The following is an 11,789-nucleotide window of genomic DNA, read 5'->3' as shown; positions in this document are numbered from 1 at the left end:
GTCCTGTGCCCAGCACGCGACTCGCCTCAGAAGCCAGTTCTCTGCACAGTGGAAACACTTTCTCTGTACCCACTTCAGCAGACGGCCCCCTACCTTGGCCTGAATCGAGAAGCACAGAAATCAAGCAGGGGACAGACGGCTGCCTTGGCAATGCCTCACAGGCACGCCGGCGTGCAAGCTCACACCGCCCTCCCGCCATGTGTCCTCATCCTTTCTACGCCCTGCAGCTGGCCAGGGACACTCCGTAGCCCGCCCCTCCTCTGCGGGCAGACCACGGACAGGGCCGCTGGCGCCCGGAGGGTGGCAGCGTTGCAGGGGACCTCCAGAAGTGGAGCTGGGAGGGCCCGGGGCACCCGTCAGAGGGCGGGCCTGGGCCCAGGTGGCACCCTGGGCTGCGGATTTGAAGGACTACGGGGGCGGGGCGCAGCTCTGTAGGGGTCAAGGTAGCAGCGCTGCTGACTGCACCGGAAGGCCGCGCACTGCCTGGCTGAGCGGCCGAGCCCCAAGCAGGAAGCAGGGAGGTTCTAGCACCTTCTGCAAGATCCCTTGCTCCAAGACGAGGCCCCGCCCTGAGCTCAGAACCACAGCCTTTTCACAGAGTTCTAGAACCTTCCTAAGGTCTCTTGCCTCTTCTCTCCTGTTTCCGAGGAGCAGTTAACTCCTGGGGGGCGTGGCTGCAGGACAGGCCCACACTCCGGGCGCCTTGCAGGCCGGGGCCGCCCTCTACTCTGCTGCTCCCAGCCTCGGGGGCCCCAGCTTCCCCGAGCGAGGACCTGGCCGCAGGGGGAGTGCGAAGCACTCCAGAGTCACAGTTCTAGGTAAGGTGCAGGGCTTTGCCGCGCCCTCGCTCTTGCGGGGGGAGGGGGGCTGCTTTCCACCTCAGCCCCAGACGCCGGGGTCCGTCCCTTTCTGCTGCCTCTTTCGGGCTCAGGGGTGAATTTGACAAGCCTTGGGCCAGGTCAGCCAGGTGCTGCGGGCCAGTGTGAAGGCTGCACCTGGGTGCAGGGCCTCAGGGACGTCCCCTGAGCGCCCCGGGCGTGGGGCGGGGAAGGCGGTCCCCAGACTGGGGACCTGAGAACCAGCCTCTGAGGCCTTTTGAGCTGCCTGAAGCTGACCAGATTCTCAGGGGGTCACAGGCTCAACCTTGGGAAGAACCCCTGAAACCTGGCACTGTCTCCCAGCTCCTCGGGGGCTTTGGTGTGGCCTGGGGTGGGTGAGGGGCGGTGCCCCGCCCTCCTGAAAGGTGATGAGAAAGAGGAGGGCGGGGTGGCCCCGGTGCACCCGCGCCTGGTCCCGCGCACACACCTGCTCGTCCCATCATCACACCTTGCGAGGGGGATTATTAGCGCCGCGTAACAGGTGAGGACCAGGCCAGGTGAGAGCACAGGGCTGGGAGTCGGGATTTCTGGGTTGTGATTCTGGCCCCAGCATAGACAAGCGGTGTGACCTTGAACAAGTCACGCAGCCTCTCTTGGCCTTGACCCCCTCGACTGGAAAGGGAAGTTGGACTGAATGGCCCTTGAGGCTCTCCCAGCCCAACATCTTACGAGTCTCGGATGTGACGTCTCTTCAGACAGAGCTAGACAAAGCCACAGGCCAGACCGGTGGCCTCTTGCACAGCGTGCTTGGATGGGGAAGGGGGCAGGGATGCGGGGACTCAGGGGACAGGGTGGCTGTCCTCATGCGTGTAGACAGCTGAAAGCTGCAGCTCAGTGCGAGGAACTGAACACAGCGTAAAAGGAACATAAAAACAGCACCATGACACAGACTCCCCGACGGAGCCATCAGAGGCGTGCGGCCGAGCCCAGTGTCGTGTGTCTGACGGGCTGCTGGAGTCAGCGACTCCCAGGACGCTCTCCAGCTTTGAAACCCTGCGCCCCTGTCCCTCTGCCCAGACTGCCCCACGAGCCAGCTCCGCTGCAAGGCCTGGGGGCCTCCTTCTGAGCTGCTCTCTGCTCCATGCCCCCCGACGTCATTCGCGGACGTGCCATGACCGGGTGTGTGCGGTGGGGACAGCAGTTTGTTCCTGATGTAGTTAGAGCGCCCAGGTTTCTGAGTGAGCCCTTCCACGAAGCGTCGGCGTGATATCACTGCAGATGTAACTCTGTGCTTTCCCGCGTGGGAGGCAGAGGTGGTGTGTTGGCTGGAGCTGCTGGCATTGGGCACAAGCCGGGGCCCGGCCACAGGCGTGCAGCTCTAGGGGACACCACCCGCCATAGGGGACACCACCCGCCATAGGGGACACCACCCGCCATAGGGGACACCACCCACCATAGGGGACACCACCCGCCATAGGGGTCACCACCCACCATAGGGGACACCACCCGCCATAGGCATCCCTGGAGAAAAGAGGTCGGGGCCTCCAGGCTGGTGGGGACTTCTCTCTCCCACGGAGGAGCCTCCGGCAGGGGCAGCAGGAGAATGGCCCGCCTGCCTTGCTGTGGGCCTAACCTCCCCCCTCTGTCCGCCCCCACCTGGGTCCTGGCCAGAGATCGCCATGGCTCTGGGCAGGAAGTCTGTGGGCAAGGCCGAGAGTGCAGGTGCGCTCTGCAGTGCCAGCGAGAAGCCAGAGGGCCCGGTCCCTTCTGCTAACCCCGCTGTGCACGTGTGCGCGCGTGTTGTGTGTGTGTTTGGGGGGCGGGGGGAGATCCATCAATCAGGTGGGCTATTCTGATTCTTGGTCATTCCATCCCTTGGAAGGGAGCAGCTCACAAGCTCTCAGTCCCTCCAGAGTCTTTGTCGGTCCACGAGTAAGCTCTTCCCAGCGCTCGGGGTCCCTGTAGAGCCCGCTTCCCCTGTTCCATGACTCTGGGGGTGCTCTCATACCTGAGTGCAGGGAAGGGCCCCAGGGAACCCCAGAAGAGGGGCGGGAACCAGGCGCTGGCCAAGGGCCAGCCGGTGGGAATGCGGGCAAAGAGAACAGAGCAGGGTTGCTTGAGAGGAGGCAGCTGAGGCCACGCGGGCCCTGTGCCCAGCCGTGCTATCGAGCAGGGGGTACACCTGCCTGGGAGCTGCAGGTGAGGCGAGGGGCAGGAGTCACTGCACCCCAAGCCCAGCTTCTCTCTGCCTCGGTGTCAGCTGCATCTGCAAACTAGGGAGGCCCCCTCCGCACCCCTCACGCCCTGGTGTTACTGGCGGGGCGCAGTGCGGTGCAAACCCAAGAGCCCATCTCCCTGCAGGCAGGGGTCCCCAGCGAGGTCCCCTGAGGTGTCCGGCAGGTTGAGATGAAAAAAGAGACATTCCGAGGAGACCTTCGTCTTTCTTCACTCTTTACTGTGTAAAAATAAACTCAACAATTCATGTCATTTTAGCAAGAAAATGAAAAAAAAAAAAAGAAAAAAGCAAGAATACCAGTAGAAATAGTGCATTTCCAGAGTTGCTGATGGGAGGTGGCGGGTCCCATGGTTTTGACCCATTTGATACCCAAAAGGCTGCAGATCATATGAAAAATGTACAGCTTTGGTTAGCAAATAATGAAAAAGTAAGATACATCGATTCTCTCATATTATACAGTATGTACATTGCAACAATATCAACCATAGGGGGGTTCGCTTTCTCGTCCTTATTTTGTTTGTTTGTTTGTTTGTTTTGGCAAATAAGACAAAATTGGGACTCTATGTATTGGGCTCAATGACTTGTTCCCGTCAAATTGACTCACGTCCACTGTGCATGGGAGCAACACGTTCCCTAGCATTAGCTGAAGAAATTTACACACTCCGACTCCGAGTCCGAGTCAAGAGATGAAACCATGGCTGCTTCAAGCCACACGTTGGTCGCCTTAAGATTACAAAAGACCCCATCCTCCTCGTGTTACCACGGAACCCTAGACTCCTCCGCCGGGGCTGGGACCGTGCACTGAGTCCTCAGACGGTTCTCAACAGGTCTGCCACTAATGGCCCGTTTCCACCCTGGTCCCAGCTCGCCTTGGGTAACAGGCGGCCTCTCCTCGGGGCCCAGTGGAACAGCCGTGGATCTCACGCCGGCCTCGCCCCTCCCCTTCACTGCCCACAAGACACCCCCTTGGTCTCAGGTCCCAGGGCTGGTGACAAAGTGATCTTTGCAGTCTTAGAAAATAAACTGGGAATCTACAAAAGGAAAAGAAAGCATACAAAACGTGTCTCTTTCTTCCAAAATACGTGCTTTCAGTCCTACGTTTTGGTGGAGCCTGAAAGTATTTTCGAGGGAGATAGAGGTTGAGTTAATTTATAGGTTTGTCCTTTTCTTTCATAAAAATACTCTTGTTTGGTAATAAACTTTTTCTTCTACAGTAAGAGAAATAATACCGTGTTATCAAAAGCAAGAAGGCTTACGATTCGAGTGGGATCTAAGCCCCCCTGGGGGCCGGGAGAGCCTGCTGGCCGCCCCCTCTGCCCCCTCGCGCCCCAGACCCGCAGAGCCGTGGGGCTCCAGCTCGGCCAAAGCAGACACTGTCTCCACAGTGCTTCTTACCGTCTTCGTTTATAAAACGGCTTACCTGAGATAGGCATGGGTTATTCAGTGCAAGAGGGAGCATCAATCAGATTAAGGAGTCGGTGGAAACTAGTGGACTAGATTGGTGGCTGTGTCGTCCTCTCTCGGGGCCAGCAGGGTGCCAAGTATTAACACAGTGAGGGCGTCGGGGGCTTGGCACAGGCTCCAGGTAGGGGCGGGAAGGGAGCTAAGTGTCAGCTTCTGTCCCTGGCACCACGGGTGCGTCAGGGGAGGGGCGAGGACGGCGAAGGGTCAGGAGGCAGAAGGGACAGACACGTCTGGGGTTTGCTCTGCCCGTCTCTAGTCAGGGCAGAGGATGGCTTGTGGTCCTGATGGACAGCTCCCACCAAGCCCGCGCTGGGCAGAGTCTGGGGTTCCGGCATCGGCAGGGGCTGGTGGGAGGGGCTGACCGGAGAGCACCGAGCCGGCTCTGGGCCTTGCCTCGCAGCAGCTCCCAGATGGCTGATGTGAGGGTGGGCCGTCTGGTCTAAAGGGGTGATTTCAAGCTCTCGCTCTCTACCAACCACGGGTACTGTTTAGGCCTGTCCTCGTCCTGCACGTGAAAAATACTTCTTGGTGTGTTTGGGGTGTGGGGGCGGGAAGAGGGAACGGATCCTCTCCCGTGACCTCCCCCCGACACCCTTGGCTTGCATTCCCAGCCATTTTCGGTAGCTACATGGATGGTCACAGAACAACGGGTGGCACTTGGCACAAAACACAGAACCGGAGAAGTCCATGCAGGCAGGGGGACACACGTCAGACTGAGGGGGCAAGGGACACGCCACCCCGAGGGACATGCAAACAGAGAAGGTCTCTGCAGATCCAAAGATGCCACAACCTACAGCTCTGACAAAGCACAATGGTCAGAAGAAAAAAGCCACTGTTGAGCCACGACGCACAGCCTGGGCCGCGTCCTGCAAACGGAGCGCGGCAGATCGGCGACCGGGCACCGTGCAGACACCCACGGGGACACGCACACAGAGACACCAGCACAGACACACACAGATGCACTAGGTTTCCGACACAATATGGACCTGCGTTTAGGGAGACAGGTGCCCCGGAACGGGAGGCAGAAACACCTGCTCCTTCTGAAGAAATGTCTGCAGCTGTAGGTGAGCCAGGCAGTGCGGCAGGATTTCTAGAAAGACTTGCCAGCCTTTTGCTATTTAGACTCCTGGTGACAGAGTCCAGGGTGCCCTTGGGGCATGCGACCCCCAGATGGTGCGGAAAAGCAGGGAGCTCGCCTGCCCTGGGCGTGATCTGTCTGAATGCTTTTCCTCTCTCTCTCTCTCAATGTACGCGTGCACACACACACACACGCACGCACACACACGCACACACACACACACAGTTTTCCTCCCGCCTCAAAAGACTCGAAGGAAATGCGCATGATGGCTTTTCATGGGGGAAAAAAGCTTCTGGACACTGGCTGGGTCTCAGTGTCACTAGCTGGCAACAGGTTGGGGGCTGCTACAGGACTTGAGCCCTGTAAGATGGGGAGTGGGTTTCAGGGCCTGGCCTGGGTGAGGGGTCTCCGGAGGCCCTGCCCCCGGAGGGCTGGCTGAGCCGCTGAGCCGGCCCGCTGCGTGGGCTGGGTCTCAGTGGCCCCGTGTGGCCGGGTAACCAGGTTTCCTCATCTAGAAGATGTGCCCTTGAGCTGACCTACCGCAGCCTCCCGTCTCCCACTGCCGCAGGCAACGGGGAGGGGCCCGGGGGCCTGGCTTCCCGGGCTGCGGGTGGGACACTCCTTTCTCAGGTCCTGTGGTGGCAGGACAAGCTGGCGGCTGAGAGGGAGGACGGATCCCAGGCGTGCCGGGCCGGGCGTGAGGAGGCGGGAGGGCTGAGGGCCAGAGCCGGCCGGGCTGGACACGCAGGCCAGCCTCCCAGATGCCAACAGCGGGATGCTGGCCGGGCACTAGGGGGTGAGGGGGGACTGCCCGGACCCCCCTTCCCACCTCCTCTGAGCACCTGGTGCCTTCACCCCTTCAGAGACAATTCTACTACAAAAGAAAAACGCTTCGTGGCGAGCACCGCCCCCCCCTCCAGCCTTTACCAAGCCGCCAAAGGACACTCATCTCATCAGTAGAGATATGCTGCTCAGAACAAGCTTCGCAAATGGATACAAATGTGTGTGATGAAGAAGCCACACGGGCCTCAAGGCACACGGGCAGCTTGCAAGGTTGGCAGACGCACTCAGCCAGCCATGAGAGTCCCCACAGCCACAAAGAAAGAGGAAATGAAATGCCTCATTCCAAAAGAAAAAGCCTCCCCCCAGAGACACACGCTCGTAGACACACGCACACACACTCAGACACACGCACGCACACACGCACACGCACACACGCGCAGGCCTCTCACCTGCTGCGTTTAAAATGCCGCCGCCCGCGCCTTCGGTGACTGGGGCCTGCCTGAGGAAGGGTCCCGGGCTCCTAGAGAGAAGAGGGCCTCCTTGGGGACAGATGGGAGCCGGGCCTGCCTCATGTGCACGAGGACCCAACCAGGCTGTGCGTGAGCGTGAGCGTGAGCGTGTGCGTGTGTGCGCGTACGAGGGCCATGGCCTTGACATTCCTGAGGGAGAGGGAGAGAGACAGGACAGATCGTCACCGCAGAAGCAGGGGATGTGGGTGGGGGCCTGGCTGAGGGGCGGGAGCTCAGTTGATCTGGCGACAGGCTTCGAATGTCCACTTGGTGGCCCCGCCATAGATCTCGATGTGGGACTCGGCCCAGGCGATGACGTTGCCAGAAAGGGCCTTGGAGCTGCAGGTGGCCAGGTTGTACACCTCCCCTGGTGTCAGCTTTCGGTCCCAGATGTTGAAATGGGCCAGCTCACCCACGAATGCTTGGGTGGCGTCGAACCCGCCACCCAGAGTGTCCTTCAGAGAAAAACAGGATGAGGGTGAAGGGAGCGGTCGGGGTGAGGACCCAGCAGGGGGACGTCCCCTGTCTCCTCCATCAGGGGCTCTGGGTCTTCAGCCCTACGTCACTTTGCCACCATGGGGAGCCCAGGAAAAGGGATGCTGCTGGTCGCCTCTGCCATGGATGCAGAGCTTCTCCTGGGGGGACAGCTGGACTCTGCCTGTCCTTCAGCTGGTCACTCAGCCGGCGAAGGAGGGGTCAACTGGGGCCATGGATGACCTGGGAGCAAGGACACCTCCCCACTCTTCCTGCTTCTAGTCAAGGAACTCGATGTCACTCTGCCAGCAACAGCTGCCCCACAGAAGCAGAAGGCCTGGGACTCTGCTGCCTCCAGTTCCATCCCAGATGCCCAATGGGAGATGAACCACTCCCAGGAAATAAATCGCCTGCCACTAAAGGCACGAGTGGCTTTCCAGTGCCAGAGGAAGCTCTGCTGCAGTCTCAGAGGCTGACGCCCAATGCCGCAGCCGCTGCGTTTCTGACAGTCCCCCCGGAGCTCGACTCTGCTCGAACTGCTGCATAACCTGCTCCCCCTGACGTGTCGGGGACCACCGCCCTCTGCAGCTTGCTCCCTCCTGGTCCCCGCTGCCCAGCCCTCCCAACCTGCCTGCCCTCTGGTTCTGGGTGTCCCCTCCTACGCCCCCATGGCCAGTACCTGCTCCTGGCCCAGCACCAGCACGCCTTGTGGCTTGATGGGGTGGTAGGGAGCCAGGTTTTCCCCGGTTCCGCCCTGGGTGCCGTCCTGGTAGGCTTCCCAGACCCCGTCTCGGGTGGTCCAGGTAATACAGATGTGATGCCACTTGCCGTCATTGATGACAAAAGGCAGTTTGGCCACCTGGGAAGGAGAATGACACACGTGACATTAAGGGTACAGGGGTACAGCTGAGGATCAATGATCATCACTATTACTAGTTCAACTGTTATTCTTCCTCTTGCTACATTTAAAATAAAGAACAGGAGCTATGATTGAACTCTCACAGCACCCGCCCCTCCGGGCTTTGCACCTGTTAGCTCCCATCTGCTGGATGGGTCACAGGAGCACAGGTCGTGTGACGCTTTGTCAAGGGGCCCCTAAGACGATCTGAATACACAAATTCCTCACTCCTGCAACCGGGGGACACGGCTGGAAAGGCACAACCTTCCCGGGCACCAAGGCCTCGGACTCCAATTTCCAGCCCGGGTGTTAGACATTTGCTACCAGCACCGGCTCAGGGACTGGGGAGTGTGAACGCTGGCAGCTACTGAAGGGCTGATGGAGGGGGTTCCCCCAGGAAAAAGGCTGCCTGCCCCTGGGCTCTGGCCCCCTCCCAGGGGCGGGGGTGAGCGGAGCAGATCTGGCTTGGGAAGAACCTCTAGGGGCACCTGTGCACCCCCAGAGCATCTGTGGTCCTCAACGCCGAGGGGCAAAGACAGGGCTGAGGGTGGATGGGGAAGAAGAGGCAGGGATGGACCGGTGGGAAGGGTCACCACCTGCCCCAGCAGCCGGCCAGGACCGGGACCCAGGGGGCCTGGCTCTGCTGTGCCCGCTCGCCCAGCTGGGCAGGGCCCTACCTTGTCGTTGATGAGGATCTCCATGGGGTTGTTGCCCCACTCGATGAGGACGAGCTCGTTGGCCTGGCCGGGCACGGCGTAGGAGAAGGGCGTGCCGACGCCCGGCGCCGCGCTGGAGCGCAGCCACATGCACACGGTGAAGGCGTACATCTCCGGCAGGCTCTTCTTCACCTTGGCGTACATGTAGTTGGTCCGCAGCGGGAACGTGAGCTGGAACTTGTCTCCAGGGCGATTGTCCTTCTGACCTGGGGAGGACAGGGCACAGTCCTGACCTGTGCACCCCGACGAAGTGCCGCTCCCCATCTGCAGCCCACTCAGCCCCGTCAAGCTCAGGGTCGCAGACAGCAGACTGCGCCGCCACTCCGCAGGAGCTGGGAGGGGTTCCGAGAGGTCACATGCTTTGTCCCAGGGCATGGGGCCAGGACGGGAGAGCGGACCAAGGTCCCTGCAGCCAGGTCTGGGTCCCCGATGGTGCTGCCCTGAGGGGTCCGGGATGAGGGTGGGGGAGCATGGCGGCCCTGAGCATGCGCACCTGGGCTGTGTAGTGGGCGGGAGGCAGTGGGTCAGCGTGCACCCTGGAAACCAACCCTGCCAGGCGGATCTGGAGAAAGGAGGTCCCACCCCGCCCCAGAAAGGGCCAGCTCCCCTGGGAGCGGCCCTTTGGTCCGGCCTGATTCCAGGATGCTGGCTGCAGACAGTACTCAGAACCCTCTTGGGTCTCCACCCAAGACAGCCAGGTCTCTGGTGCCCTGCACACGTCCCTCGAGGCAGGAACGTTGCTGCCCCTGGTCCCAGCCTGAGGACTCGGGCTATTTCCGGAATCCCACTCACCCCACAGGAGGGAGCCCAGGCTCTTCTAGCAGCTCTGCCTGGGATGCAGGACGGCAGGGACCCCCCGCTGGAGCCGGCCCCCCCACCTTTGAGGACCAGGCCACTCACTCAGAATGAGCTTCCTGTGTGTTTCCTGAAAACTCAGGCTCCTGCCTCCTAGCTTTCCCTTACAGGAGGCCACCAGTTCCTCGCCTGCCAAGATGTCCCCCGGGAACACTGCCTGCCCCCTCCCCACCCACACAAACACTGTGGCTGTGGCCCTGGGCACGGCGACTGACTCCAGGCAAAACGTTCCCACCCAGCACCGGGCACAGGCACCAGGCCGGGAGTCAGAGCACACACACCCGCCAGCCCCAGGGTGCGCACGGGGCCTGCCACGGAGCCCAGCTCGGAAACGGCCCCCAGGCCGAGGATTATTTCTAGAAGGCGTCCTGCTGGGACCGCTGCCCCAGCCTCCTTTAAGCCAGGTGTCAAGGAGCAGAGCAGCCCCGCCCCCCATGGTGCTCCCCAGGGTCTCAGGCTCCAGGGCCCTGGCCTCTGGGGGAGGGGGGTGGTTTTCCTCTCCCGACTCTCCCCTCCTCCTCCTCTTCCCCTCCGCCCCCCCTCCCCTGATCTGTTTTTCAGTTACATAAGGTGCCTTAAGATGGCACTGTTTAAATCCATCTGGCACATTTTGCGGTCTGAGAAGGGTCACGTGGCCCTGCTCCAAGCCCAGGCCCCCCCCCCTTTACAACCTTGTTTGATTTCTGCGACTTCAAGGCTGAGCCACTGAGCTCACCCGCGGGCCCCCCAGGGTGCAGTGGGGGCCTCCGGAGTTGGTGACTCAGGAACCACAGGGCATCATGATGCCCGGGATTGGGTTACTCAGAAGAGAAAACCGCTGGAGGGGGCTCGGGGCAGAGGGGGGCCCCCAGAGATCCCTGGAGGATGCCAGGGGCACCAAGGAACTGGGAGGAAATCCGCTCAGGGCCCAGATGTGTGGGGGACCAGGAGGACGGGGCTTCAGCCTGCCAGCTCTTTGCTGGGGATGGAGACAGGCTAGAGCCAGGGTTTTGCACAGAGAAGGCTCAGGGCCACCATAGCTGCAATGCAAAGTTACTGAAGATTAAACAAACGAGACTTGGAAAAATCCTGTGAGTGCGCGTGCTGGGTGCGGAGGCCACCAGGCAATCCCTCTCTCTCTCTGCTCTCCCTCCACAGAGCTAGCCAGAGTCCAGGTGCCTGGGCCAGGCCAGTAAGAGTGACTGGAAGCCCAGAACGGGGTGGGAGATGGGTGGGGGGCAATGGAGGGGTGGCGGAGCTCAGGGCTTTGACTGTAGGAGGCCAGGACCCCAGGCAGGGTCCCACTGGCAGAAGGAGCCAGGCCTGAAGCAGGCTTCCTCCCCCCACGTTATTACCTTTCTCCAGCTCGCTGATCCGCTGGTGCAGGGAGGTGAGGGCGCTCTCGATCTTGACCCTCTCCTCGGTGTCGTTCTTGGGGCCCCCCTTGCCCTCCTCCAGCGTGTTCACTCGCGACAGCACCTGCCTCTCCAGGTCGTCGATCTTGCTCTGCAGCAGGTCCTTGAGGCTGTTCGTCTGGCTGGAGGAATTGAGCCGGCTGTACTGCTGCGGGGTGCAAGGGCGGGGTGGGGGAGACCACAGCGTTACGGCGAGAGCCTGGACCGGGCCGGGAGGCTCGCGGCGCGGTTCCCCCGGGGCGACTGCGGGGGCGGCCTGGCGGGGAGCTCCGCAGCCTCTGGGCGGCCCCGGCCGGGCGGGGATGGGGGTGTCCGGCCGGGTCGCGAGTGGGGTGGGCAAGGGCAGAGGGGCGCGCGAGCCAGAGGGGAAACCGCGGCGCGCGCGGACCTCGAGATTCTCCAGGCGGGTTTTGAGCGACTGCAAAGTTTGCCCGAGTTGGCTGAGCGTCTCGGCGGCCGGCGTCCGGGACAGGTCGCCCATGGTGTTCTTGCCGGAGCCGGGCTGCTTGCGGCCGCTGCCAGCGCGGGCCTCGCCGGCGCCGGCGTCCAGCGTGCTCTGGCTCT

At 61.6% G+C, this 11,789-nt stretch overlaps 1 protein-coding gene across 1 annotated transcript in view; it reads right to left on the bottom strand.

Moving 5' to 3' along the window:
• Positions 1 to 3,260: 3,260 nt before the first annotated feature.
• The window catches only part of NPTX1 (neuronal pentraxin 1), a 17,038-nt gene continuing 8,509 nt past the window's right edge, over positions 3,261 to 11,789 (bottom strand). The window contains exons 4-8 of the mRNA XM_006912370.2: positions 11,614 to 11,787; positions 11,166 to 11,373; positions 8,938 to 9,182; positions 8,042 to 8,221; positions 3,261 to 7,343 (exon numbers count right to left, since the gene is read on the bottom strand). Of these exons, the coding sequence (XP_006912432.1) occupies positions 7,122 to 7,343; positions 8,042 to 8,221; positions 8,938 to 9,182; positions 11,166 to 11,373; positions 11,614 to 11,787 (1,029 nt within the window). The 3' untranslated portion in view covers positions 3,261 to 7,121. The remainder of the gene's footprint in view (positions 7,344 to 8,041; positions 8,222 to 8,937; positions 9,183 to 11,165; positions 11,374 to 11,613; positions 11,788 to 11,789) is intronic.

This window comes from Pteropus alecto, unplaced genomic scaffold (assembly GCF_000325575.1).
Source record: "Pteropus alecto unplaced genomic scaffold, ASM32557v1 scaffold134, whole genome shotgun sequence".
Classification (NCBI taxonomy): Eukaryota; Metazoa; Chordata; class Mammalia; order Chiroptera; family Pteropodidae; genus Pteropus; species Pteropus alecto.
The sequence above is the reverse complement of the archived record's forward strand: the minus strand, read 5'-3'. Positions and strand labels throughout refer to the sequence as shown.